Below are 26,229 nucleotides of genomic sequence, written 5' to 3'. Positions count from 1 at the left end.
CTCCCGTCATGCCCCGCGGGGTGGGCGGCCGCTCTCGTTCAGTGGACGCGGCCCTCAAAATGGCGGCGGCGGGAAATACGAGTGGCCTTTGTCGCTGGCGTGTCTGAGAGGGTCGCTGAGGCGCCATGGATGCTGTGGGCTGCATGAAGTCCCTGCTCCTCGCAGTCACGCAGTACCGGGTCGCCAAGACGCCGCCCAACGCGGCGCTCCTACAGCGCAGCCTGGAGGTGAGAGTGGCGCCGGTTCTGCGCCCCCGGGCTGCGGGTGGAGTGGGGCGGCGCGGCCGGGAATGTGCGGGTGGCCGTGGTGTCCCCTCGGGCTTCGGGGCGCGGGTGGCTCTTCTTGGGGCCCGGCCTCGGCTGGCTCCTCACCGCCCTGGGCGGCCGCAGAGCGGGCCCTGGAGCAGCCGGGGCCTCGCCCGGCTCCGCCCCGCCGCTGCCCGGAGGCGCTGCCCGGCCGGGCCCGCGGCCTCCGTGGCTCAGCGGCCGGAGGCTTCTTTATTATAAGGTTTTATGGCGTTTGTGTGAACTTACTGATGCGTGCAGTATGTTTGTATGCACACAGGTTAAGCATATAATGTGCCTTATGAGGGGCTCTTTTTTTTTTTCATAGTCCCTAAATTCTGACCCGCAAGGATCACTTATTTTCACAACTTAAATATAGAGTTTGAATGATGAACTGGTCTTGTATCTGGAGCTTGCCAGTTTCATGCAACAGGTAATCAAAGGTGTTTGCTGCTAAGGGGTAGGCCTGTCTGCTTCCCTAAGCTCCAGGTAGAGCCTGGGTACAGGCCTTGTGGTGGGCACGGTTGGTATGGTGTGAGATTGACACGTTGACTGAATTGTCTAATCTGCAAGGTGCTTCAAATACAGATTTATTTTTTTAATTACTAAAACATTAATATAGGAGTTAGTATTCAGCTTAGCTTTCTTCTCTGTATCCATTGTAAAGAGGTGTACAGGGGATATGCAAAAACAGCGTTATGTTGCACCCTTATGTAAGTATAACTTGTGTCTACCTGCATTGATGTGCCAGGTGTGTCCTTTTCAGCATCATTTTACATAGGCTTCCCTGAAGTTCCATTTTTTCATTTCATGCACAGAGTGCTCCCAAAGCAGCACTACCTGTTACTGCTTACCCTTCCTGTGGAGTGGCCCCTTTGGGTTCCTGTCCATGCCTTTAGAATTAGGCTGTTGAGCTGAGCTGAAGGCTGATTACTAAATGTTTGTGTTGAGCAATCTGTTTAGTTGTTCCTTCAACATAAATAAACCCTATCTTTTATTTATGCTAAAACATATGTAGGAAGAGTAACCTGGTATTAATTCTGTTCAATGTGTGAAGAAATACAAAGTGTTGCTCTGATACAGCTATGAGATTAAAAAGAATGCTGTTACTATGAATGCTGTCAGCAAGCAAACAAAAGAAGCCCCAATATGTTATAAATTATCACAATATAAGCTTTGTACTTTCCAAGAGTAAAGGGAACATGTCCACAGGAATGAAAACCAGATTTTTTTTCAAAACCTTTTTTTGCAGCAAACATAAATACACATGTCCTGTTAAAAGTGGCACTTATGTTCCTGTTTTGTCAAATAGGGCAGAATCTATTTAATACAGTTCTCTGCTTTGACTTTTCTATTAGATATTTTTTTGCAATTGAGTAATTAAGGTTGTTTTTCTCCCTTCTCCAGGTTATCTCTGGACTGAAGCTTACACGATTATTTGCTTCAAACCAGATTCTACCAAGTGAATGTCTCAGTTGCCTAGTAGAACTCCTCGAAGATGCTAATATAAACCCATCTCTAACCTTGTCTGTGGTCACTTTGCTATCACAGCTAGGTAAGGCTTGCATCACTGCGTAGGGTGAGGAATTATTCTCTTATCTGATTTCTGGAGCTTGAAAGGGATACCTTTTTAACAAAACCTGCCAGGGGATGCAAAGACAGGGAGAAACCATATTACATCAACAACTGTCATCACCTCAGTTTACCTCTCCCCCTGGAGTGTTTGCTGGGCGGCAGTTTGGGCTCTCCAGTTGCCTAGGCTGGCGTGCATCAAGTTTCCAAATTACAAAATAGGTTCTACTGCCTCTTATTTTTTGAGATTTAAGTCCTTTATGATGCCCCCTTGTTTATCTTCTCTGATTCTTAGAATTTTTAGCCTCTTTGAGCTTGCTTTTAGGTTTTTGAAACAGTTACTGTAAAACTGTATTTGTTGCTGGGATTCTTAACTATCTTTTCCAACCTGCTGGATCTGGAAAACTTTAAGAATTAGTCCTCCTTGTTATAGACTATCTTGCCAAAATGATGCAAGTTAGGACAAATTAGATTTCAATTATTTATTTTAGCAAGCGGCAATAAGCAAAACAGCGCTGGGCGGCCGGGGAGTCCCTGCTCCACCAACGGCGCGCACTCACTTCCCGAGGGTCCGTCTTTTTTATATCCTCCGCCTTCCGTTATCGGGTCTCTCTGAGAGGTGTATCCTGCGTCTGCGCACTTTGCAGCTAGGGGGTCGCTCCATCCGGGTCTTCCTCACGTCACCAGCTTTACTTTCCTGAGAGTGGCTCACAAAGTCTTTGTTTATATCTTACAGAATATAGACACTACCCCCTTTTTTTTTCTTCTTCTCCCCTTTGTCCTTCTTCCCTTTCTCCCTCTTTTCAGTCTTTTGCCTAGTAGAAGTCCTTGCTTCAGCATTTCAACTTAGATAAGCACTTACAGTCAGTTAGTCGTTACACAGTGTAATAGTTAAGATTAAGCTTAGGCCAACATAGTTTATGGAATAACATGTCACGAGCTCCCAGTATCTTCAGTGGAATTTGATGAACAAACAGTTTACTGTCTATCACACTCCTCAAACTGATCTGTTGCTTTACCTGTCATCCTTGTTTGCTACATCTTTTCCAGAACTGCCAAAGTGGAGCTGACTTTTTTATTTAACTACTGCAAGATAACCCTTATCAAGGTATCAGTCTACTTGCCCACCATAGCATGAAGCAAGAAACTGAGATCATTGATTTTAAGCTTTAAAGCCTTTTAGGTGCAGCGTTCAAGATCTCAAACACAACTAGAACTTTGTAGGTAGGAGGTAGGCCATTCCTTCAATGTCCAAGTATCTTAAGGAAAAGTATTAGTGTTTCAATTAACTGTAAGTTCAGAAGTAAGGTAAAGATGCAAGTGCATAGGAACTGTGTTTTATTTGTAGTTATTTGTGAAATATACATGAAAAACTGGTCAAAGACTTTGGCTTCTGCTTAGGTTGGTAGCTGACACAACAGTTGTATTAAATAGGGGGTTTTGTTAATAATTCTTTAATTCCAGCTTCAGACAATGAGACTAGAGAAGCCCTTCAGGATACCTACAATCTGACCAGCGTGTTGGCTGGAGTGGTTCATCGAAGCTCTACTAATCTTAGAGACCCAGTCTTATTACAGGTAACAGGGACTAGTGCTTAATAATAATTGGCTACTGTTACATAGTAAAAGTTATACTGTATGCATGTAATAACTCTGTAAAAGCTGCATCTGAAGTAATTTGTTAAGGGAAAGTTGATCTTAGCTGTGTATTTTATTTGCTGTATGAGGCTAGTGTGATGACATTGTAACACTGCAGAGTTCTTTGTATTCTCTCCTTAATCTTGCTTGTGCTTCTCACCTGTTCTAATTTAAAAAACCAAACAAAACCAACAATGAAACAGAAACCCCTGGTTTTGAAATTATTTCAAGAAGTCAGTGCTTGAGAGCTTGGAAGGTTATTTTCCACTTGAGGTATTTAGTTAGTTCTCCTAATGTTCATAACAGAAGCCTGGAGATTGTTTTGTCTAATCAATACTTTGACAGGTAATTGTGAAGGAGTGAAAGGAAAGCTGTAGCTGCCAGTTCTCTTGGAAGGTTTGCAGGGCATGTATGCCTCCTTCCCTGTGGTCAGTGCTATCTGCCAGTGAATGCTGGGGGGAGCTGTGCTAATGGAAGCTTACTCCTAGGAGCCAAGTGCAGACAGTATTGATTTTTTTTTTATTAAATTTTTTTTGTGAACACATGATATCTCACAGTTCGATTTCACCAATTTTAACCCGTCCTTTCTGTGCATTGAACAGTAAAGGCTGGCAAGATTTTCTTTTATTTTTTTTAACATGCACAGGTGTTTTCATATGTGGCTCTCAGCTTTCAGCAAGTGCTTGCTGGCTACCTGTGGTCATATCTGTTTTCTGGAGAGGGAAAACAGAAAATTAATTTGCTAGCAGTCCTGTTACCCTTGCTCTGTTGAAAATGAGTCAAGCATGCAGTTAAAGAACACTTTTTTTTTTCTCACGGTTTGTCTATTTCTTAAAGCACTAGGAGTACCAGAAGACTTAGGGATCCAGGTGACTGGACAATCAGTGTCAGAGATTTTGTAGTCACCAATAGATCCAATTATAAGACTTTTTAAGTTCTTGTATTGGATCTTGACTTGGATAGGTTGGATCAGTGGCCAACGTTAACGGGATGAGCTTCAACAAGGCCGAGTGCCAGGTCCTGCACTTGGGCCACAACAACTCCCTGCATGGCTACAGGCTTGGGGAGGTGTGGCTGGAGAGCTGTGTGGAAGAGAAAGATCTGGGGGTTCTAACTGACAAGCAGCTGAACATGAGCCAGCAGTGTGCCCAGGTGGCCAAGAAAGCCAACGGCATCCTGGCTTGTATTAGAAATAGTGTGACCAGCAGAAGTAGGGAGGTGATAGTCCTCCTGTACTCTGCACTGGTGAGGCCACACCTGGAGTATTATGTCCAGTTTTGGGCACCTCAATACAAGAGGGTTATCGAGGCGCTGGAGCGAGTGCAGAAGAGGGTAACGAAGCTGGTGAAGGGCCTGGAGAACAAATCCTGTGAGGAGAGATTGAGGGAGCTGGGACTGTTCAGTTTGAGGAAGAGAAGGCTGAGGGGAGACCTCATCACTCTCTACACCTACCTGAAAGGACATTGTAGAGAGGTTGGTGCTGGTCTCTTCTCACAGGTGATTAGTGACAGAACAAGGGGGAACGGCTTTGAACTCCAACAGGGGAGGTTCAGACTGGACATTAGGAAAAAATGTTTCACAGAGTGGTCAGACAGTGGAATAGGCTGCCCAGGGAGGGGGTGGAGTCACCATCCCTGGATGTGTTTAAGGGTCGTTTAGATGAGATGCTGGGAAATATGGTGTAGGGGAGAACTTTGTAGAGTAGTGCTGATGGTTGGACTCGATGATCCAAAGGGTCTTTTCCAACCTGAATGATTCTATGATATTTATATGGTAAGATTGTGTTTAAGCTGCTATCCTATGCTGTGATTTTTGCCGTGTTTGAGTGTATTAACTTCATATTAATCAGTTATGTGCCAAAGAAAGCTGTACGAAGGCCTTTACTACGATTAGATCCATTGGCAGTTTTTACAGCAAACCTGTTTTCCTATAGTTTCTGCAAGAGGTTGCAAAGTGCTTTTTGGATTTTTGGTGAAACTTCTAGATCTCTCAATAGGACAAAGACCCTTTCTCACTGACTGAACAGAGAACTTGCTGACAGGGCAAAGAGGAGAATTGGATGGGCTAAAAAGGTAACTCCTCTGCCAAAATAGAACCTTATTCATCTTTTGGGGCTTTTAATAAGTCCATCTGTGTGGTAGGCCATTATTCAGTGTGCTTGCAGGAGCTCGTGTAATTGTTATGTTAACATTACAGTGTCTGAAAATTAATTCAGTTGTGATGTCTTTTTATGTGTCCTTTCAGTTTAAGCTTCCTTCACTGAGATGCTACAGGAAAGACATATGTTAATAGCTTTTTATTTCCTCAGAGTATTCAGTTGCTGCAGAGGCTAACCTACAATGTTCCAGTCTTTTGTGCTGGTGCCAACATTGATGAATTAATTTCATTTCTAATACATCACGTGTAAGTGTGTACTTGGTTGTCTTTTCTTATAGGAAATATCTAGCTATGTTTCTAAACTTTCTGAAGGCCATTAGTATATTGCACTAACCTGGTCTCCAGAGTGAGCTGTGGCATTTTTGTTCTGAAGTTAACAAGAGATTTTTCTTTGAAAAACCTGTTGTTACAGATTGTCAAATGCAGTGATTGTGGGACTTTGGGTGATTGAATATTAATTGGCCTCTTAACCCACCCCCACACTCCCGGGAGCAGGGAGCTAGCAAAGAGAAAAGCCAGGAGAAAATGCATGCCTGTCATTAGGAGCAGACTTGTTAGATCAAAATGAGTTTCACACAAGTGTCCTTGTAAGGGATCTAATGACTATTAAAAGCAGCTGCAATAAATGACCTTTGATAGCACTGATCTCTGATCTTTTTTTTTTCAGATGTGCTCAGTTAAAAACTGCCCACTCTGTGGGGATTGCAATCTGAATTTTGCTCTGCTTGCTGAAATGGTGTCTAAAAAACAAAACCAAAAAAACCCCAAAACAAAATTAAGTCCCCCAACCACCCTGCCCCCTGTTCCCCGCACTGCAATTTCTTGTAATTAAATCCTGGATGCTTTAATAAAAATATCTTTGTTTAAACTTCTGGACTTTTCTTTTAAGTCAATCCACTGAAGACGAGTTAACGATACCATGTTTAGGACTCCTGGCAAATCTCTGTCGTCACAACTTATCTGTTCAAACTCAGATAAAATCTTTGGTAAGAGTTTTGTTTTTGTGGCATAGTTCTCTGCCTTGAGGGCAAAAGAGAGTTACTTGACTCTGGGGAATTACCTTAGTATTTCTTATGTGCTTTTTTTGGCAATAATAGTCCTGACCTGCTTGTTCTATGGAGTTGGTGGTTGTTTCTCACATGTTGGAGAAAATAACCAGTAGAACAGGAAGTTGGGTATTCTCTTTCCTTCTCTACATGGCTGTGTTGTTGCACTAGCTTGTGTTACGCACTCAGCTTCTGCAACTTCTCTGCAAATGAAAGGGGAATTTAAAATTTGAGCATTCTTCCTTAGAAAAACTAAATGTTGTTAACATATAAAGTCTGTAGCTGGATTTTTGGTAAGCTGCCTTAACTTTGGCCAAGAAAGAGATTTGCCTTTTAAAAGATAAATCAATAAAATACCACTGATCTTGATGGGTCACAGCCCTTGAATCCTCCAATACACACCCATATCTGAGCTACTCAGTTCCTGTCTTTTCATAAATCAGTGTAAACATAACTTTTTAATTCAGAAATAGAAATTCATCTACATGGTGGTGAGTATTGTACTGTTTACCTTGGAAGAGAGGTGGGGCGGGGGGAATGGAGGAAGAAATGTCAGATCTGAGCAGAGAAGGGATGGAGTTCAATTTTCAGTGGTTGTTTTCTATTAGAGTTTAGCAAAATTACTTTTTCCTGTTTCTTTAAAATATGATGGAATTTCTTCCTTGGTGGTTTTCTTCATTTTTCCTTATACAAGCTCAACAGAGGATTTAGTCATTGGTATCAACACCAATATTGTGCAGTACAACACTAAAATAGATTTTCTAGAGAACTGCTATCATTCTAATATATTTTTTGTATTATTCTTCATGATTTGCATGGCTTATGTGTATAATCTGCCATTTTGTTATTTTTATAGAACAGAATAAAATTTATAATGTCTATGTTTCTCCTTTTTGCTTTAGAATAATGTGAAGAGTTTCTATCGTACCTTAATAAGTTTCCTGGCCCATAGTAGTTTGACTATGGTTGTGTTTGCACTTTCAGTATTATCAAGCCTTACTTTAAATGAAGAAGTAGGAGAAAAAGTAAGTGATACTTTGAAGTCTGTTCTATTCTTAAGTTATAGATAAAGTTAACAGTCACACTGGCCAAAAAAACCCTCTAATTCCAGCTAGTTTTAATAAGCAAGAGACCCAGCAAATTATGTGCCCATATGTAACTTTCTTCTTCCTTTTAGCTCTTTCATGCTCGAAATATCCATCAGACGTTTCAGTTAATATTCAATATTGTTGTAAATGGAGATGGTACTCTAACAAGAAAATATTCTGTTGATCTACTCATGGATCTTCTGAAGAACCCCAAAGTTGCAGATTATCTTACCAGGTATCTTCACTTCCTAAAAGTATGGGATATTTTTCCTAAGCTCTTGTTCAGTTTCTTTGCTGTATGATATTTGTATTCTTAACCAACTCTTGGAAAAAAAAATTCCCTAGAATCTTTTTGAATGTTACTAGTCAATAATAGCTGCTGCACCGGAAACTAAAGGATTCGTGTGTTACTAGTTTCACACAGAAATGTGAATCAAAATCTGGTTTTTTTGTTGTCACTTAACGAATATTTAATAGTGTGTTCAGTAATTCTTTGTCTGGACTGTATTGGTTGTCAGACAACTTGATGAGTAGCTATCTTGCCTTTTACAGGCCTATATTATCTTCAAGTGGAATAGTATGGTTGAAGCTAATTTTTACTGGAGGGTGTTACAGAGTAGCTCTGTGGAGAGCCTGACTAGTGCTTCTGCAAATTCACCTAGCAGAACTTAGTTGCTGAATTTCAATCTAGATCAAGCAGTAAAAATAGCTGAAAATCTTGGCTTATTTTAAGAAATTTGCTTTTATTAGAATATTTTTAAAGTTTAGTTAGTTTTCATATTGTAATTTCTATTTAAAATAATCACTGTACTTGAAGTGTTTGGGGGTACGAAGGAGAATAGGGCAATTGCATTCATCATTCAGTAGAAATGTCCGAGTGTGAAATTCCAATTTTTGTTCTCCTCTGTGTGCTGTAGATATGAGCATTTTACCTCGTGCCTTGGTCAAGTATTAGATCTTCTTCATGGAAGGGATCCTGACTCATCATCTAAGGTATTCATACTTTTTCAGTTTAAGGCTAAGGGTACAACTCCTAATCTAGTTCTACCTCTCTACTCATAGGTAGGTTCCTTGCGTATGAGTGTTGATAATGAAATACATTGACTTCAGGACTCAAGTGACCTATGGTATTCATTGGGTTTATATTTTGTAGTTGTTCAAAAGGTTGTCAGGTTGAATTTGCAATGGTTGGTATTGTTGCCAGATTATGTGTGTCTGCTTTCAGGCCACAGACATAAAGGGAGACAGCCAACATAAACACTTTTTGTGCTTTGACTAATTAGAAATTTTGGGATCTACCAGAAATGCAGTGTGTACCCTGCTTCACTGGCTAAAGCTTTAATTAATACTACTCAGACTTTGAACTGATGATCAGGGAACCATGATGCTAACTTCAAAGACTTAGGAATAAGTTCTCTCACATTAGTTGAACAAATTGATGCCACATGTGGTTAACTGTCGCATTCAGCTTTGTCCCACTACCACCTAACATAAATGAAACATTGGCTATCTGCTGCTGAAGGCTAAAATATGAAATGTTGTGAAAATATTTGGGCTAAATACATCTGTGAAACAAATTTTAAACTCTTAATAAATGTGTTTCACATAATAGTAAATGATAGATGCTAATGTTTCTGTGTATGTGATTTTTTTTTGTTGTTGTTGTTGTTTATTGTTTTTATTTAGAAAGACATATTGACAAGGAGCTTTCCAGGGTGCTTTCCTCCTTGTCTCTGAGTATGCACATGTGCATCCATTTGTGTCTCAGTATTTTCCTTTCCATAGCTTTCTTCATTGTAAGTGTATACACATTTCTCTGCTTATTAGATCACTAGCCAGCAGTCATGCTTTTTAAAAAAGAAGGGAAAGCAATATGCTGAATACTGTCACAAGCCTTCACCAGCCTAATGAACTATGTCTCTGCTGCTGACTTGGCTTTAAGGAAAGAAAACTATTCTTCAGAAAACTTTGAAGTGCTAAAAGGAGTTGCATGGAACTTACATATCTCTTTAGACTTGTGCTATGGGAGTTGCAATTTCTGTGTAAGTACTTGATTTAAAAGCATTTGAACTCTCATTCACTTCACACAGATCTTAGAGCTGCTGCTTGCCTTCTGTTCTGTGATAGAACTGCGTCATACCCTGCGGCAGGCAATACTGGAACCATCTGGCTTGCCAGTCTCTGGAAATACCAGATTTGTGACTCGCTCAAAGACTTTTGAACCATCTGTTGCATTGGTGCACTTGTCAAACCAACCATTGGAAGGCTCAGAAGACTGTTCAGTTCTAGCACTGCAACTATTCAAAGAGATTTTTGAGGTACCAAGACTGATAATTGAGTTTAAAGAGCTTCTTAGCAGCTATATTTTTAAACTACTATTAGCATTTTACTTGAAAAATAGCATGTAAAGATATACCTGAAATAAAATTTCTGTTCTAGAATTCCATACTTTGTAAAACAAGTTTTCTTTTAAAGACATGCTGTATTTTAGAAACGCGCCTTGTTTGAAAGCTAAGTGGAAGATAGAGCAGTTCGTGAAGTCATGAGGTAGATACAAAGCTATCAAAGAATTGCTTTCTAGGACTTGTAGAAGTGAGGAAGTTTCTGCTATTTCCGTGCTCTTTGCTAAACTTCCTCCTCCAGTATGATACTGATCAGCAGTCTTAAACCTGAAATAGCAAGAGGCTGGGAAGGCTAGAAGACAGGCTGGTGGAGGGAAAGGGTAGAATAGAATTGGCTTCCATGTTCTGTAGTTTTAAATATTGACATAAAATGTCTTTATTACAGGATGTTATTAATAGTGGGAACAGCGCTTCAGCTGAACACTTTGTGGATCTTTTGCTGCCTGTTCTTCTTGATCATCTTCAGATGCCAGAACAGATTGTGGATGAGATATTAGTGAAGAAAAAATGTGAAAGAATGGTCAAGGCTATTAATGTCCTGACAAATATCCTTTTTATGTACCCATTGGCAGTTAATATATTATTCCTCCAACATGATGTGCTCTGAGATGTTAGAAGAAATGTCTATCTTGGGTCTCTTTAATAGCTTTTAATGACAATAACTGCCCTAATTTTACTTAAGACTGTCATCTTGAAAGACCTCAAGTAGCTTTTTAATTGCTGTGACATGATTTTGTAACACAGTGGAGCAGGATAAAATGTGGTGGCTATTCAAGAGCATAGAAGCACTTCACAGATCAAAAATGAAGATGAGAGTTTTCTGTTAAAATCGCAAGGGCAGTTTGGGGTTGCCATCTTCTCAATCAGTATAGTATTTTTGCCTAGCTACTCAAGTGCAGATCCCAGCCAAATATGATACAAATTTAGATCAGTGAAACAAGGAAAAATAATGTGGAATTATACTGTTTTACACTCCTCTTGGAGTCCTTAGCATCACGTAGTCCTTACAGTGTCATGTAGTAAGGAGGACATGACTACAGGATGTAGTCCTGCATCTAAGTTCTGGAGTTCTGGATAAGTCTGTTGGCTAGTTCACTCCTAGAAAACTAGTTCTTGTATTAGGGACTGGTTGTTCACTGCCTCTTGCTGCTCATCTTTCTTTATGCCACTCACTTTATTGTGGTTTCCCTTAGCTGTCTGTTTCCAAGTAAGTGTGTGTTTTAACTGAGAAGTGAAGCTTGCCTTGTGAGTTAAGCATAACTTCAGTGGTTTATGTAGTTGTATTTCAAAAGCATTTTTGGAGGCTCTTGTGCTTTGATACATTAACTTCATTATTAGAAAATGTTGCCTTTTGGTGCCAATATCTAAGCATAGGTATATTACGCTTATTCTTAACTCAATCTACTGCTCTGTAGAGATGACATACTGAAAATGCATGCCTCGAAGGTACTGACTGCCAGCCAATGCACATCTCTAATAGAGCACCAATTTACCTATAGTGGAATTGATACTGGTTTTGGGACAAAAGTAGTGGACTCTAAAATGTGGTGAGCTCACAAATTTATCCAAAATCTAACTTAGCAAGACTTCTGTGAGAGTTATGATTATTGTTCCAAGAGAAAGTATGTTGTAGTTAAAAGTACCATTTAAATGCCTGTAAATCAATATTTTCTATTGCCACAAAAACACTACATTTGATTTAAAAACAGTAATATTGCTGGTCAGTTCAATAAGGAAAACCTAGCTTTAAACATTCAGATACTGTTTTCAGCATAAGCTGGAGATCCACTTATGTGGAACAATGACCTTAAACCTCATGTAGTAGTTCAAGCTTATCAAAGTTGAAGCTTACCAGAACTGCTCATGGTACATATTTTTTCATTTTGATTTTATGCAGCCAGAGTTCAAAAAATATCACACCATCAGTGTGGGAGGAAGTTACTGCACTGAAAATGGAATATACATTCCTTCAGCTCAGTGTCATTAACCTGAATGTCGATATAACTAAGAGTTATATGGGCAGAAAACAGTGAATTCTAATTAGACCAACCTCCTCACTTTCAACTTGAAATTGTGTTTTTGGTCTTCACTGTTGTGTCCAAGGAACTTGGTGACTTATCTTGATGTTGGCATGATTGTTTTGCTAGACATATTTAATTTCTTTGTGAAGGTATTTATTAATCTCTTTAAATTGACTGAACTTATTGGTGCTGATTTGACAAATCTCGCTCTGCCTTTTTTTTCACCCACTTTGCTTTTCTGTTTGTATGTTTAAAAGCAAACTTGCTGCTGATATTATTTTGAAAATGCTTGATCTTATGAGCAGACTGAAGCAGGATGTACCTGGTATGGAGGTCAGCTTCTACAAAATTTTACAGGTATGATTTTAAAATGTCTTACGAAATGTGTTTGTGAAAGGAAGTGTCACTGCACTACAGTAGTTTTTGTTCTGAATGTTTTGCATGCTTATCTCAGAAGTGGTAAAACTTCTAGGAAAACATAGTCCCCTGGGCCCAATTCCTAAAAGGTTGTTTCATTGTTAATTCTTTTAAAATAAGAGCAGTTTGCTTTTACTCCAGTCATTTCAGTAATGCATGTGAAATACACATCAGCTGCCTGGTAAGAACTGTCTTTTTAAAACTGCATTAGGACTGCAGTTAAAGGTAGCAAACTAGAAAAAAGTTTTTACAGCTATATAATTATTTGTAGGTTTGGTTACTATTAAATATATACATCTAATTTGTGACTTTGCATAGTCAAAACAGTTTCTGGTAACTATTGGTCAGTTGGTACCTTAACAATTTGTAGACGGAAAAGTAATCCAGATAGTCAAACTTCATGCTGTTTTGGAGGGTTTTCTTTCAAGAATGGGAATTGTGTAATTTAATGGGTAGCAATGACAGTTTCACAGTCCTCAGGAAATCCTTATAAAACTTAAACTTGTGACCCTTTATGATGGAAATCAAGCACTTGACTACTTAATTTCTTCAAGTCTTCTCTTGTTGTGTTTGCTTGAATGGGAAAACATGTTTTTAAATACTTCAAAGTGTAAACTATTTTTAAAATCACTTTTGTTGACTTCAGTCTCAAACTTAGAAGGGCAAACTTTAAGAAGGTAGCTTAAGTTTTGAATAAAATATTTCTCTTCTCATGGGCCTTGATACTGTGATGTCTGGGTGGTTTTGGTTGTTGTTGACTGTTCCATCTTCTTTTGACCAAAGTAGTTTCTTTTTCAGGATCAACGCTTGATTACACCTTTGACGTTTGCTTTAACATCAGATGATAGAGAGCAAGTCCAAGTGGGACTTAGAATACTGTTTGAAGCTGCACCCTTACCAGATTTTCCTGCCATAGTGTAAGTTTATTTTTGCAATAATCTGGTAGGATTTGACATTTTTATGTGTTTAGTGATAGTCATGTTTCTTGGCATATTATTTTCAGTTAACCTGAGACAGAAACTTTAGAAAAATTGTCTTGTTTCTTCTTTATCTGCAGTTAAGAAACAGTAGTGATCTTGGCGGCCAGAGGAAGTAGTCCAAATGCTGATGGTATTCAGTTAACATCAGATCCTAGAAAGTGTAGTCGTGACTGACTTCTGTCCCTCAGGGTTCATTTGTCTGAAGTCTGTGCTTGGAACTTTCTACTTGGAGTGCGTCTATTCTGTCAGATTTCTCTCTCTCTACTGAACTTTGTCAGACATGTCACTATTCAGTTCTTAAAGCTTTACTTACCCTTTTGCAGTAACTTCTAAGAAGGAACAGAATAGGATAAGACATAGGCAGATAGCAGTTCAGGTAGTGTTTAAGGTGGTCTAAATAGGGGAAAAAATATTGAGAAACTCTAATTTGATGGAGTCCTTATTTCAGTAGATGTAATAAAATAGGGAAAAATGATCTTAAACTGTATCACAGTCTTTGCAACCTGGAAAACTAATCTGAAACTTCTTCCCTTTTTATTAGCTGAGCTTTTTAGAAACAAAAATGGGAATTGTTTGAAAGGACTTCCAGATTGGGTGCCTTTTTGGCATTTGAGCTGCTTTTCTCAAGTGAAAGATTTGTAACATAACTAGCTTATCTTGGAACAGTGACTGAATTACTACTCATATGGGGGAGAAAGTAAAGGAAGATGACCTAACCAAATCATGGTAATTTGCCACATCATGGCTTTTGGTTGTTTTTGAGAAAGCTTCTGAAGGTAGTGGCATGTACAGGAACTTTAAAAAACAAACAAAAAACCTCCCCACACCCTAGGGAATTACACTCTTTTTCTATCATAACCCAAAAATAGGCCAGTGATAACAGCACAGTAGCGGGAGTCTAAAACTGTGTTCATCCTGAAAACATCAGTGCTGTTATTATGATTACCAAGGAGTACTATATATCAATATATATAGTTAGCTGTAGACTTCAAGAGAAATACAGGGGAGTGGGGCATTAAGTAGAAGAACATCTGTAAAACCATCAAAGCAGGTACAAAATTTTAAAAGCCAAAGCACCAACCCAAATCGAGTTTCAGAAGAGGCATGCAAGTCTGGAGGTCTTGGGCTGCAGGGAGTGCTTGGGACCTCTTCCTAAGGCTGGGCCAGTAAGAGGTGGTCTTCTAGCCTGCAGGAGCTGTGCAGTTGCTGAGGATCTGTGGTGCCAAATAAAGCAGCTTTGGAGGTCAGCCTGTGAGTATCAGAGATGATGAGGAAGAGATTAACCAGATCTTTTTTTCCTTATATTTAAAGAATATAAAGATTTCATTGCAAGGGGAGTCAAGCGCTGGAAAAGGTTGCCCAGAGCAGTTGTGGAGTTTTCATCCTTTGAGATAGTCAAAAATTATTGGACGTAGTCATGGGCAACCTGCTTAGAGTAGGATTATTGAACTAGATGATCTGTAGAGGTCCCCTTCAACCTCAACTGTTCCATGATCACATGATTTTGTGGGTATAGGAAACATTTTTATAATGGCCAGTAACAATTTGTCTGGCTGGAAGAATGAAGGATCTGTACAATCCAATATGCCTGGAGTTGTACAATGGGATAGCCAAATAACATGTCTATAAATGCAAGTTAAAAATAGGCTTTGTTCACTTAGGAAGCAATTGAGACAGCACTTCAGTGAAGTGGTTGGGATAACTTAGTAATTAAGGAATTTATCGAGAGGAAAAGATTTTTGACTGGTGCCTCAAAAATCAGCTCTTTTCATTCTCTCTGATTTGGAACATGTCATTAGTAACTGCCTCGAAAATACCAACCACAAGTTACATACAGACACTGGAAAATAAGTACTGTAATTACTTCTGTCTAGGCCTTTGTGTTCTCTTCCCTGTACAAATTTTAACCGATTGCACTTTTATCTGCATACTTAAATTCTGGTTAAAACAAAATGAAATATGCTGTACTCAATATAGTACTGTAAAATAGCATCTCAGACAAGGAAAAACTCCAGCTCAGTGGTAGCACTCTGCCTTTTCAATATTTTTATGCCTAATAAAAATTCTTACTAAATACCTTCTCGATCTTCCTACTTACAAATAGTGGCCTAGTTGAGTAATGACATGTGAAATAACCTGTTTCTAGGCTAATTAGAGACAGATGATTTGTTCTGTTCAAGAAGAGCTGAACACCATGCCCTTTCTGGTGAGATACTGCATTTGTTTCTAAAGGTTAGCCATGACAGGGTTTCTTTTTTTTTCTTTCTGTATTTCTGGACAGTTTGAACATGTGTCTGATACTACATCTTAATGTTGTATGATGCAAATGTGACTGTTCTCTTTCATTGAAAACAATTATAGAAGTTAATTGTGTTATAAAATTGTTCTCATCTTCAATTCTTGCGATGATACTCGTAGCAGGCTGTTAATAGCCTTTATGTTTATGCAGGCTTGGTGAAAGCATTGCGGCAAATAATGCTTACAGACAACAAGAAACGGAGCACGCATCAAAAAGAATCCAAATGCAGTCACCCATGACCAATGTTACTTTGAGGTGTTCTTCATCCTGTCCTTCAAGTGATGAATCCCCAACTTCAAATATTCAGGAATTAATACAAAAACTTCATTCTGGACTAGAGGTTACTAGAATTTATATACACTTGTTAAATATTTGACACTTTTTTTTTACTGGGGGAAATTAAAATCCAAGTGTCAGGCTATAGTGCATGTATCAATTGAATTCAGTTTAGATTCCCACCTGTTCAGAATGTGCTCCTTTCACTGAGCTTCTGAGCAGAATTAAATTAAGATTATTTGTGTTAGATCAGAAGCTGGGCTCCTTTATTGAGATCCTTTTCTCCAGTGGGGTTGCCCAGACTCTTGTAGCTGTCGGATGTGGAGGCAGGTGTCAGATATGGTCACAACTGCCCAGACTTGCTGGGACGCATATAAGGATCTTGCTCCTCCCACTTCCTAAGAAATAGCCTGTGATAACATAGAGATTATATGCTGCTTTAGAAGACTATGGTGCATCTCTTGCATGCCAAACACTCATACAAACTTTCCTTTTCTTGCCTGTAGCTGAGTCTAGCATTTGCAGTTCAATTTTTATGGCCTCCTTGGAAAGGCACTATTATTACTTCAGAAGAAAGTTCCTGCTTTCCTCTGCAGCAACATGCATTGTGAATGAGACACTCAAACAGGCACCACTTCTTTGTGGGCCATAGTGTCAGATGCTGAATATATTTCCTCTTTCTCTTTTCTGTTCAAAGCAAGTTAGTTGCTTTGTAGCTGCTTTAGACTGAGTGCTGGATTGTTGCTTCTATTTTCTTCTGGCTTAAAATATCAGTATGCAAATTGGGAAAATGAACAGAAAGTGCCTGATCACGGCTTGGTATCTGTATTGGTAGCATTGCCTCCAGCCTTCGCTTTGCAACCTTTCTCTCTTTGGTGTAACTGATAAGAATGAAACTCAGCAAGCTACCAGTTCCAGTCAGCTGCTAGAATAATAGTGAAAAAGGTCAAGTGAGTCTTCATTGTCTTACTTCATAGTCTGCTGTGTATGTGTTCATGTAAGTCAGAGCAGCCACAGGTGCCTAACAGCACTAGTACAGCAGCTTCCAGGAATGTGACAGATTGTAAACCTGCTTCAATTTTTTTTTTTGAGGGGAGAAATTGAGTGAATCTCTTTGGCCTTCTAATTAGCAGAGCTTTCCTTTTAAAAATCAATATACACATTCACTTAAAATATCCAGTACTTCATCTCTGTGTGTGTTCCGTATGTTTTATGAAGCTCAAATGTGTGTAAAAACATAACTGAGAAAATACTTTTAATAGTATTGCTGTACAGAGTGAGAGGAACTTACAGAAGCTTTTCTTATAGTAGTAATATCTAAAAGGACATAGAGACAACAAGTTTGCAAGCAGAAAAAGAAACTACTTGTTTCATACTTTAGGGACAGAATTATGACCTGAGAACTGGAGCTCTGGGGGGGCTACTGTTAATATGCAAAAAAAAATCTTACATAATGGTTCAAAATGGTGCAGAGATGGCAGCTTTTCAGTAGGTGATTGTTGTATGAACAGCTGGGACAGGTTGCACTTGGTCATGTGTCAGCATATATGAACAGCTGCTCAAAACTGGTGTTACAGTAGCACTGCCTAAGAAAAAAATATCCTGAAATCACCAAGCAGCATTCTCACTTGAGTTGGGCATATATTTTGATAAACACTTAGGACATGTTGAACCATATATGGTAAATTTCCTCTAGTAAGTCAATGGATTAACATAGTAAGTTCTGTTCTGGATAGAACCCTTTCAGAACAACTTTCCTGGGCCTTTTCTGATCATCTGTATGTTGAGAAGGCCACAGAGTATGAACAAGGATTTTTAGCTATGTGCATCTTGTACTGTTAATATTAGGACAAATTACTTGAGGTGTCCTGTGAGGGGACTGCTAATTCTCCAGCAAAGATTAGATCAAGGGGAACCATTTTAGAGTAGTGATGTTACCTTTCATAGTGCTGGACTGATAGCCTTCTGCAGACTTATTCAACCTAAATAGTTCAATTATTCACAAACTTTCCACAAGAGTCAGGTAGATGCATTTGAGCAGACAGTCTCAGATATAAAAATAAGAACTCAAATCTAGTGGACAGGTGGAGTTCACGAAACTACTGAACTCTTTAGGGCACACATTACCTATCTAAGTAAATACAAATTTACAGTAGCAGTAATTGGAAAACATTCCTACAGATGAAGGAGCCGTTCACTGATATGAGGATATCTGACATAATGGATGTCTATGAGCAGAAGCTGTCGGCGTTAGCGGTGAGTACAACTTCATGTGTATGGGTACACTATTGTCTGTACATTCAGAAAACCTTAATGAATATGTTCTTCCTATGTACAGTCTAAAGAAACTAAGCTGCAAGACCTTTTGGAAGCAAAGGCGCTGGCTCTGGCTCAGGCTGATAGGCTGATGGCTCAGTACCGATGTCAGAGAGCCCAGGCTGAGTCTGAGGTAAGTAGCAGGAGCTTCCTCCTGGGACTCTGAGTTGGGGCTGAGTTATAATTGTCTGGGTAGCTTTAACAGTGATTATTGCATGTGTGGAAACTCTATACTGCTTAGCTGTAAGCTGTGCTTGCAAGTTAGGGCTGTCTTAATTTTCATCATAAACAACCTGTTTTCCTCTGGATTGTTCTTTGGGACAGTTTTCTTAACTTCCTTTCCCTTATAGGAAGTTAATAAAACTAACCTCCTGTACCAATTATTGTTTGTTAACCATTAGTGTTAATTTAATGGTAGTAATCTTGAAAATTAATAAAGCCACTTACTAGAATTCTATATAGAATTTGTTGGTATATGACAAACTGTTCATGCCTTTTAATCACTTGTCAAAGATGAACTTTCAAATAAAGCTTGCTTCCATGGGGTATGTATTTGCTGTGCACATTGAAAATTAAATCATTTCTATTCTTTAAAGGTTATTGTAAAGATTGGGCTGTGGATTACTAAATCCATAGCTAAAATGTATCATCTTTTACTTTCTTCTTCACTCACCCCTCACACTGTCTATAAAGGGAGCTAAAGGAATTTGGTGAACAAATTAATTTGTAGTTAATATTAGGTGAGATAAATCCTGTTCTTAATGTAGCTGATGGCATTTTAGTATTAGACCTATGGCCTCAAATATGCCTATTACAAAGTGACTTGTGAAACGGAATTGCTTGTAATTATGGGTTTGTTGGGGTGTTTTTTTTGGTGGGGGGTGTCTTTCCTCTCAAAGGCGAGAACTCTTGCTGCAATGTTGAAGGATGCAGAACGAAAAAATGAAGAACTTAATGATTTGCTGAAAGCTCAGCAGGTAGAATCTGAAAGAGCACAGACTGATATTGAACAGCTCTTTCAACACAACAGGAGGTTACAAACAGTTGCTGAAGAACATGAAATAATGAAAAAATCTTCTGCTGATCTTCTTCAGAGGTAAGGCATGTAAGATCTCTAAGCAAATACTTTGTATTCAGAGTGATGAAGCCCTTTACTGGGCTAAGCACATTAGAAGGGCAACATTACATGCCACTTCATGTTTTTAAGTGAAAAATTCATTATTTCTTCTTTTTTCTACATGCTTATCAGTGAGGTTAACTTAAGCCATTCGAGAAGTTAATATTTTAAATGGAGTGAGAACTAAAGCTGTAGATGTTGAAGGTCGAGTTCAAGAAACAGCATGAACTTTGTATAAAAGGGAGCATTGTTCTCTAAGAAACAAAATTAACAATGCTTAGTTTCTGTTACAGAATCACAGAATCATTCAGGTTGGAAAAGACCCTTGGGATCATCGAGTCCAACCATCAGCCCTACTCTACAAAGTTCTCCCTTACACCATATCCCCCAACATCTCATCTAAACGACCCTTAAACACATCCAGGGATGGTGACTCCACCCCCTCCCTGGGCAGCCTATTCCACTGTCTGACCACTCTTTCTGTGAAAAATTTTTTTCCTAATGTCCAGTCTGAACCTCCCCTGTTGGAGTTTAAAGCCATTAGTATTACACCACACTCTGGGCTTCTTCCTTTGATGTTATATGCTGTCTTGATGACATACTATAAATAGTCTGGAGAAGCAGCCAATAACAGTATGTCTGCACAAGATAGGAGCTTGTATCTTTGATCAGTTCTGTGATCAGCAAATTTGATTGAAATTAGGTAAAAGTGAAGCAGAGAGGAAGGAGGCACCTTGTGTGTCCTGAATTATTTGTAAGCATTATTTCTTTAGGATCTTAGGGATGAGTGAGACACAATGTATATAAAGTTAGAAACTATTTGTGAAAATTGAATGTCTTTTGGAAGAATAAAGGCTTAAAAGAGCTTTGGCTTTTCTACTCATATGAGCTGATCTTGTCACTAGGTGTCAGCAAGGCAAAGGTGCTGATAAAATTGAGAGCAAGTTTCTTGCTTAATAATGGGAGCAGGCATTATATTGGACAATTTGGAAGGCATATTGCTGCCAATAAGAGAGTCATTGAGGGAGGGAAAATGTCCGTTATGGGGTTTCTTGAATAAGTATCTAATATAGTCACTGTGGAAGTACCTCTCTTCTTGTTTGAATTGTATGCAGCCATACACTGTGAACATGTATTTGACTAATTTATGTGAAACAAGAGCCTCAGTCTAGTAACTAACAGTTGTAAACTCTCCAGAGTAGGAATAAAAGAGCTTTCTGATCCTTACAGTGTGTTTATAAAGCAAAAACTTGCTTTATAAACAATCTGCACACTTTTAAATATACTGTTCCTTAACAACAATCAAATAACTAATATCAGGGGAGAGCATTTTCCTTTTGGTAGGAAAGTAGAAAAATATTTGCTTAGAGCATGAGATCTGCCTCAAAGTTTTATTAACTGCACGCTGTGTTGTCTTCAGTATCTTCAGTTTTTAGTATCAGAAGACAGCTGGAGGTCATAGACTGACTTAGTGTCCCTTAAAAGATGCCTGCAAATAGTTAATTTATAGCAGTTTGTGTATGTCAGATTTCTAAAGGCATCTGTGTCTTTTGTCAGTTCCTAAGAGTTCTCCACTGGAGGAAAGTTTCTTCCTGATTGTTAATAATCAATGATATGTAAGGGATCCACTGAAGCTTGGCTTGGCTTTTTTTCTTTCTCCAAGTATGTCCATTAAAAAAACAAACCAGAAAAAAACCACCCAAACAAACAACAAACTGCCACCAAAAAAACCTCAGCTGAAACCCCCCCCAACCCCCTCCACCTCCCTGCCCCCAGGCAAAACACCTTGCTTTTAGCTTGAGTGAGATGATTACACAGATGATGTCAGGTATTTTTGACAAACTATTAAAGTAAAAGCTCTTCAAAAGCACTTATATTCTTCAACCATAACCCCCTAATTCATTTGTAGGTATGAAACAACTGAAAGACAATATAAAGATCTACAGATTACATGCAATTCGCTAAATAAACAAATGGAAGCAATGAAGAAAGCAAATGAATCACTCAAGCAGCAGAATGACAGGTAAGTTCAGCTCAGTCTTTTTTTAAAGCAAATCAAAACAGTAAAACTAAATAGCCCTTTAGTCTCAATTTTTCAATTGTTTTTTAAGTAACATCTGAGAAGTGGAGTTAGAAGAAGCAAAAGATGCTTCAGGGTTGCTTTATATATGTGCATTAATGAATTTTGATTTAGATTGAATGACAATTTCAGTTCTGTTGTGGCATTTTGAATGTTTTATGGCTGTAATCAAAAACAACAGCTTCTGGTGTTCAAGCTCCAGGTATGAACCTTTTCAGTCGCTGCTAGCATGTCTCCATGATCAGAAGAGGGAAATGACTGTTTCATGGGGGGGGAGGAAATAAAATCTGTCTGTGCTCACACCCTGCAAATTCATTGATTCGATTTGAAGCTCCTGACAGCAATAGGAAATGATACAAAAATTGTTCTAGCCTCTTAAGACAGAAAAATGGTGGCGTATCTCACTTTGATCATTAAAATTTATTTCCCTGCAATTTTAGGACTGCTGCACAGTTGGTAGAAACTGAAGATCACAGAAAAGAATTACAGCAACAGCTACAGGAGAGAGATGGCAAAATAGCAAGTGAGTTGCTTACCTAAAGGTCACTGAACCTAGAGAACTAACTAGATTAACAAGATATTGTTATTATGGGCTCTAGATAAGCAGCTATATCTTATTAAGTAACTTGTAAATCTTTGTTAGCCAGGGATACAAAAATTAACAGTTGAGTGAAACAAATACAGATTTTTATTTTTTAGAAATATGTAAACTTGATTTCCCAGACTATATGGACTTCACTGAATCTCTGCACAGCATCAGATGTCCCTTCAGGAGCTTTTTGCAGCATGTCCATTAGAACTATTTTCTGTAGGAACTGCGAATTACAAGAGCTTAATTTCATGCTTCTGCAAATGACTGGAAGCAACCACTAAAATTTAGCAGTAGGTGGCACTACTCAGTAATTCAATTATTGGCAGCCATGTTGAGGGAAAAAAAAAATAAAATCCTGGTTTCCCAGGCAATGCAGTATCTTTTCTAAGTTTGGCAACCCCCTTTTTTAATGTGTTCGTTTTCTTAAGCCTTGCAACAGAAAATAAAAGTTCTGGAAGAAAAACTGAAAGCTCAGCAGAAAGAAAAAACAGATATGGAACAAACTATAGATATTCTTAGAAAGGAACTAAGTAAAACGGAGCAAGCAAGGAAAGAACTGAGTATCAAGGTAAGGAATTATTTGCACCTGTGTTCTGGAGACTGGCGTTTAGATATCTATTTAACTGATATTGTTGGTAAATCAATATTTCAGTGGTAAAGTGGCTAAAGAGACTAGAGCAGTCTGAGTAGTGAACAAGAACAAATTCTCTCAGCTTTAATTGTATTCCTTTTGAGTAGCTGAGCTTGATTTTAAGAGAAGTCAGGGTCAGGTTCTAAAGAGGCTATATGAGGCATGGTGTGTGAGTAACATTTGGAAGAAAAAAGAAAACAAAACCTCTATTACAATATTAAATAAGAGAATGTAGCACATTCCTCTTCAGTAGTTTTGACTACTGCAAAATGTGAATTGGTTTACTTTCTCCCTTTTCTTGCATCCTGAATTAAGGTACATATGCATTTTGGTGAGTACATAAAAATAGCATCTGATTTTCTTTTTGATCTTTGAAACTCTAATAAAATATCTACTTTTATCTCTAAGAAAAGTAGTTTCTTTTTTCAAAACAGAGACCAGTTTGGCTGTACCAAGCTAACAGGGTAATGTTTAACAAACAAAACTAAATCCCCAAAACTTTAGTTCAGCCTATATGTCCTTGCCTGCAGGTAAGGCTCCCTGTAAACTCAGAAGGCAGAGATTGATTCTGCATGCAAACTGATCAGCAAATGCAAAGTGTGCAGTCTGGCAAATGCATTTGCTGTATTTCCATTCCCTGGAAGCAAAGCCTAATCTCTCCAGGCAATATTATCCAGTACATAGCAAATATTTCCCTTGTTCTCGGTAAATATTTACTGGTGTGGGGGTTGAAATGAAATGTGGATGGCTTAACTGTGAACATTTCTGCTGCTTAAATAGGACAATGATAACATGGGAGTTGGTGCTTTCCCATGGTATCTAACATTTTGAAGTGTGGCAGTAGCTGTAATCATTCATGTGCACCAAATGTACAGCCGAGAGAGATATTTCTGAAACAAGCTTTTAATTTTAAAACTGCTCTTTAATTACTTGCTTAAATTCACCACCAGGCTACTCAGCTTTCACTGTATTGAGTATGTTTCTCAGTTGATAATGGAGGAAATGATAACATTTTTGTTTGTTTCTGCAGGCATCTTCTCTGGAAGTTCAAAAATCCCAGTTGGAAGGACGCTTGGAAGAAAAAGAAGCACTTGTAAAACTACAGAAGGAAGAATTGAACAAACACTCCAATATGATTGCAATGATTCACAGTCTAAGTGGTGGCAAGTTAAGTGCAGAAACAGTGAACCTCAGTTTATAGGGCTCTGTTGTTAAGATTTTTAGTGTTTTATACATATGTATTAATATATGTAAAGGTTTTGAAACCTGAAGCTATCATACTATCTGAATTTAAAAAAAATCTAAAAGTAGCTTGACTATCAATTGAAAATTGTGGAAGCTTTGGTCTGAAAAAAATGAGCTACTGTATAGCAAATAGGTATTCTCATGGTCTTGACAGAGCTGTTATTTGTATTGGGAGCTGAATGAAACTTTTGCTGTGGCTAACCTTCCTAAATATATACAGGGAAACATAAAGCAAAATAGGAGATACTGTCAACTCTTTTGTATATTCTTCTATTTGCTATCTGGCAAGCAGTGTGCTTCATAAGTTAAGCACTTTTATAATTTAATCTTGTTAATTTTGACTCTTCTGAATATCATTATTATTTGTGCAGCGTTGCTTCCTGATGACAAAGGTACAAACATAAAAATAAAATGCATTATATCAATTAGAACATGTTACATTGAAAGCTGTATTTGTCAGTGTATTGGTGCAAGTGTTTCATGTAGTAAATATGTGGAGGTGTTTCTGATTCTGAGGAGATATGAATTTGAGCCAGTAGCACACCACATTTGAATGATTTTTCAGCAAGTAGCATCAATTAGGGAAAGCACGCTAAAATGAAATACATGAATGTACAAATATTTCTTAAATACTAGATAATACTTTCCTGATCCTACAACACTTCATTCTTTAAAAAGATCTGCACTTTTTTGACAGTCCTATCTGGTGTGTGCTAGCTGTTGTCGGCATTGTTGTTTTCTGCTGACTCCAATAGGATTTCATATATTCTTCATAGTTAGGTAATTTTGTTTTTAAAAAAAAAAAGTACTTTCATTTGAAAGACTAGTACTAGAATTTGATGCACGTTTTTGACTGGCAGAACACTTTCCTGTCTTTAGTTTACCTGTGATGTGTCTTTTAGCATTTGGCAGAACTGTTTCGTTAGTATCTGTATTTTGGTAGAACTACAGAGTTTTGGGTGATCTAATATATATCCTTTTCTGTAATATTACTGCCTTTATTTGTATCTAATTTGTAATGGCTAGATTTTAAATACCTGAGATTCTTTGTTTTTCAGTTGTGTAATAGATGTGTCTTACTGAATCTGTTCAAGTCATGTCTAAGTACAGCCTTGTACATTCTGTTGCAATTATACAACGTCAGATGAATTGTATCTATTTTAACCTGTTACTGAAATACAGTTTTTATAACTTAACCACAGGTAAGATTCACAGACACTGTTCTGGTCTTTGTGAAGACCAGGGGAATAAAAAAAAAAATTGCCCCATTTTCTGTGTTTTATGTATTCTGTTAAATGAGGTAAACTACAGGGATGACTGCCAACTTTGTGCACAATACGTGCAGTTTGGTTGCCTTTCTGCATAAAATACAGTTATTGCTTAGGAAGGTCAGAAAAAAAATGTTATCAGAAGTGCTGAAGTGAGGGATTTTGTTAGCTTTGCAAACTCAGTTGGAAAAGGAAGCTCCCTTAACTATATATTTTCATTTCTGTCTAATGAGTGTCAGTTAACTTGCAAATATGGATTCATTTCTCTTTAAGTCTCTCGGTCATGGCAAAAGGTGAGTAAATGGTAGTTTTGTTCCTTTTCTGCTGGAAACTTCTCATATAAAGAAATTCAAGCAGGAAATGTCAAGTGTGTTACTAATTAAACTGACAAATGTTGGTCTGACTTTGTTTTCAAATAGTAGAATGGGAGAGCAAAAATGTCATTTGGCTCACCAGGGTAAGGTTATGCAGCAATAAGGTTCATGTCCCCAGAAAATGGTAAGTGAATCTTTGGATTTTACATGATAGAATCCACAGTAATAAGCATGGTGTATGAATATCGACTGTTTGTTTGGTGGGTTTTTTTCCCCTGGAAAAATGTGATGCTGCAATATGCTGTTCTAAGCCAAATGTTGCTGAACTCAGGGTTGCATAGCAAATAAATGCATGGACACATCAAGCTACTTTGCCAGCATTTCTGTGTTCTTTCCTGGCAGTGCTTTTCCAATTGGTAATGAATAGTGGCTAATGGAACTAGCAAATAAATCAATGTCTGTTTAAAATCTTGTTCAAAACATACAG

The 26,229-nt window shown here is 38.3% G+C and overlaps 1 protein-coding gene across 1 annotated transcript; it reads left to right on the top strand.

Moving 5' to 3' along the window:
* CIP2A (cellular inhibitor of PP2A) lies at positions 1 to 25,428 on the top strand. Its single transcript, XM_074856503.1, has 21 exons — positions 1 to 227; positions 1,692 to 1,839; positions 3,321 to 3,433; positions 5,802 to 5,896; positions 6,540 to 6,636; positions 7,599 to 7,721; positions 7,874 to 8,019; positions 8,702 to 8,777; positions 9,875 to 10,102; positions 10,572 to 10,731; positions 11,592 to 11,733; positions 12,465 to 12,564; positions 13,423 to 13,541; positions 16,054 to 16,243; positions 18,361 to 18,435; positions 18,518 to 18,628; positions 19,395 to 19,591; positions 21,522 to 21,635; positions 22,133 to 22,215; positions 22,713 to 22,852; positions 23,946 to 25,428. Exons 1-21 carry the CDS (start codon positions 126 to 128, stop codon positions 24,114 to 24,116), a joined length of 2,730 nt encoding a protein of 909 aa, XP_074712604.1. The 5' UTR covers positions 1 to 125; the 3' UTR covers positions 24,117 to 25,428.
* The last annotated feature ends 801 nt before the right edge of the window (positions 25,429 to 26,229 follow it).

This window comes from Strix uralensis, chromosome 2, assembly GCF_047716275.1.
Source record: "Strix uralensis isolate ZFMK-TIS-50842 chromosome 2, bStrUra1, whole genome shotgun sequence".
NCBI classification, from domain to species: domain Eukaryota; kingdom Metazoa; phylum Chordata; class Aves; order Strigiformes; family Strigidae; genus Strix; species Strix uralensis.
The sequence above is the reverse complement of the archived record's forward strand: the minus strand, read 5'-3'. Positions and strand labels throughout refer to the sequence as shown.

Coding starts and splice junctions, on each gene's coding strand:
- CIP2A (XM_074856503.1), top strand. CDS start 126: ATGGATGCTGTGGGCTGCATGAAGTCCCTGCTCCTCGCAGTCACGCAG. Junction 19,592..21,521: donor TCTGCTGATCTTCTTCAGAG/GTAAGGCATGTA, acceptor ATTCATTTGTAG/GTATGAAACAACTGAAAGAC. Junction 22,216..22,712: donor GAGAGATGGCAAAATAGCAA/GTGAGTTGCTTA, acceptor CGTTTTCTTAAG/CCTTGCAACAGAAAATAAAA.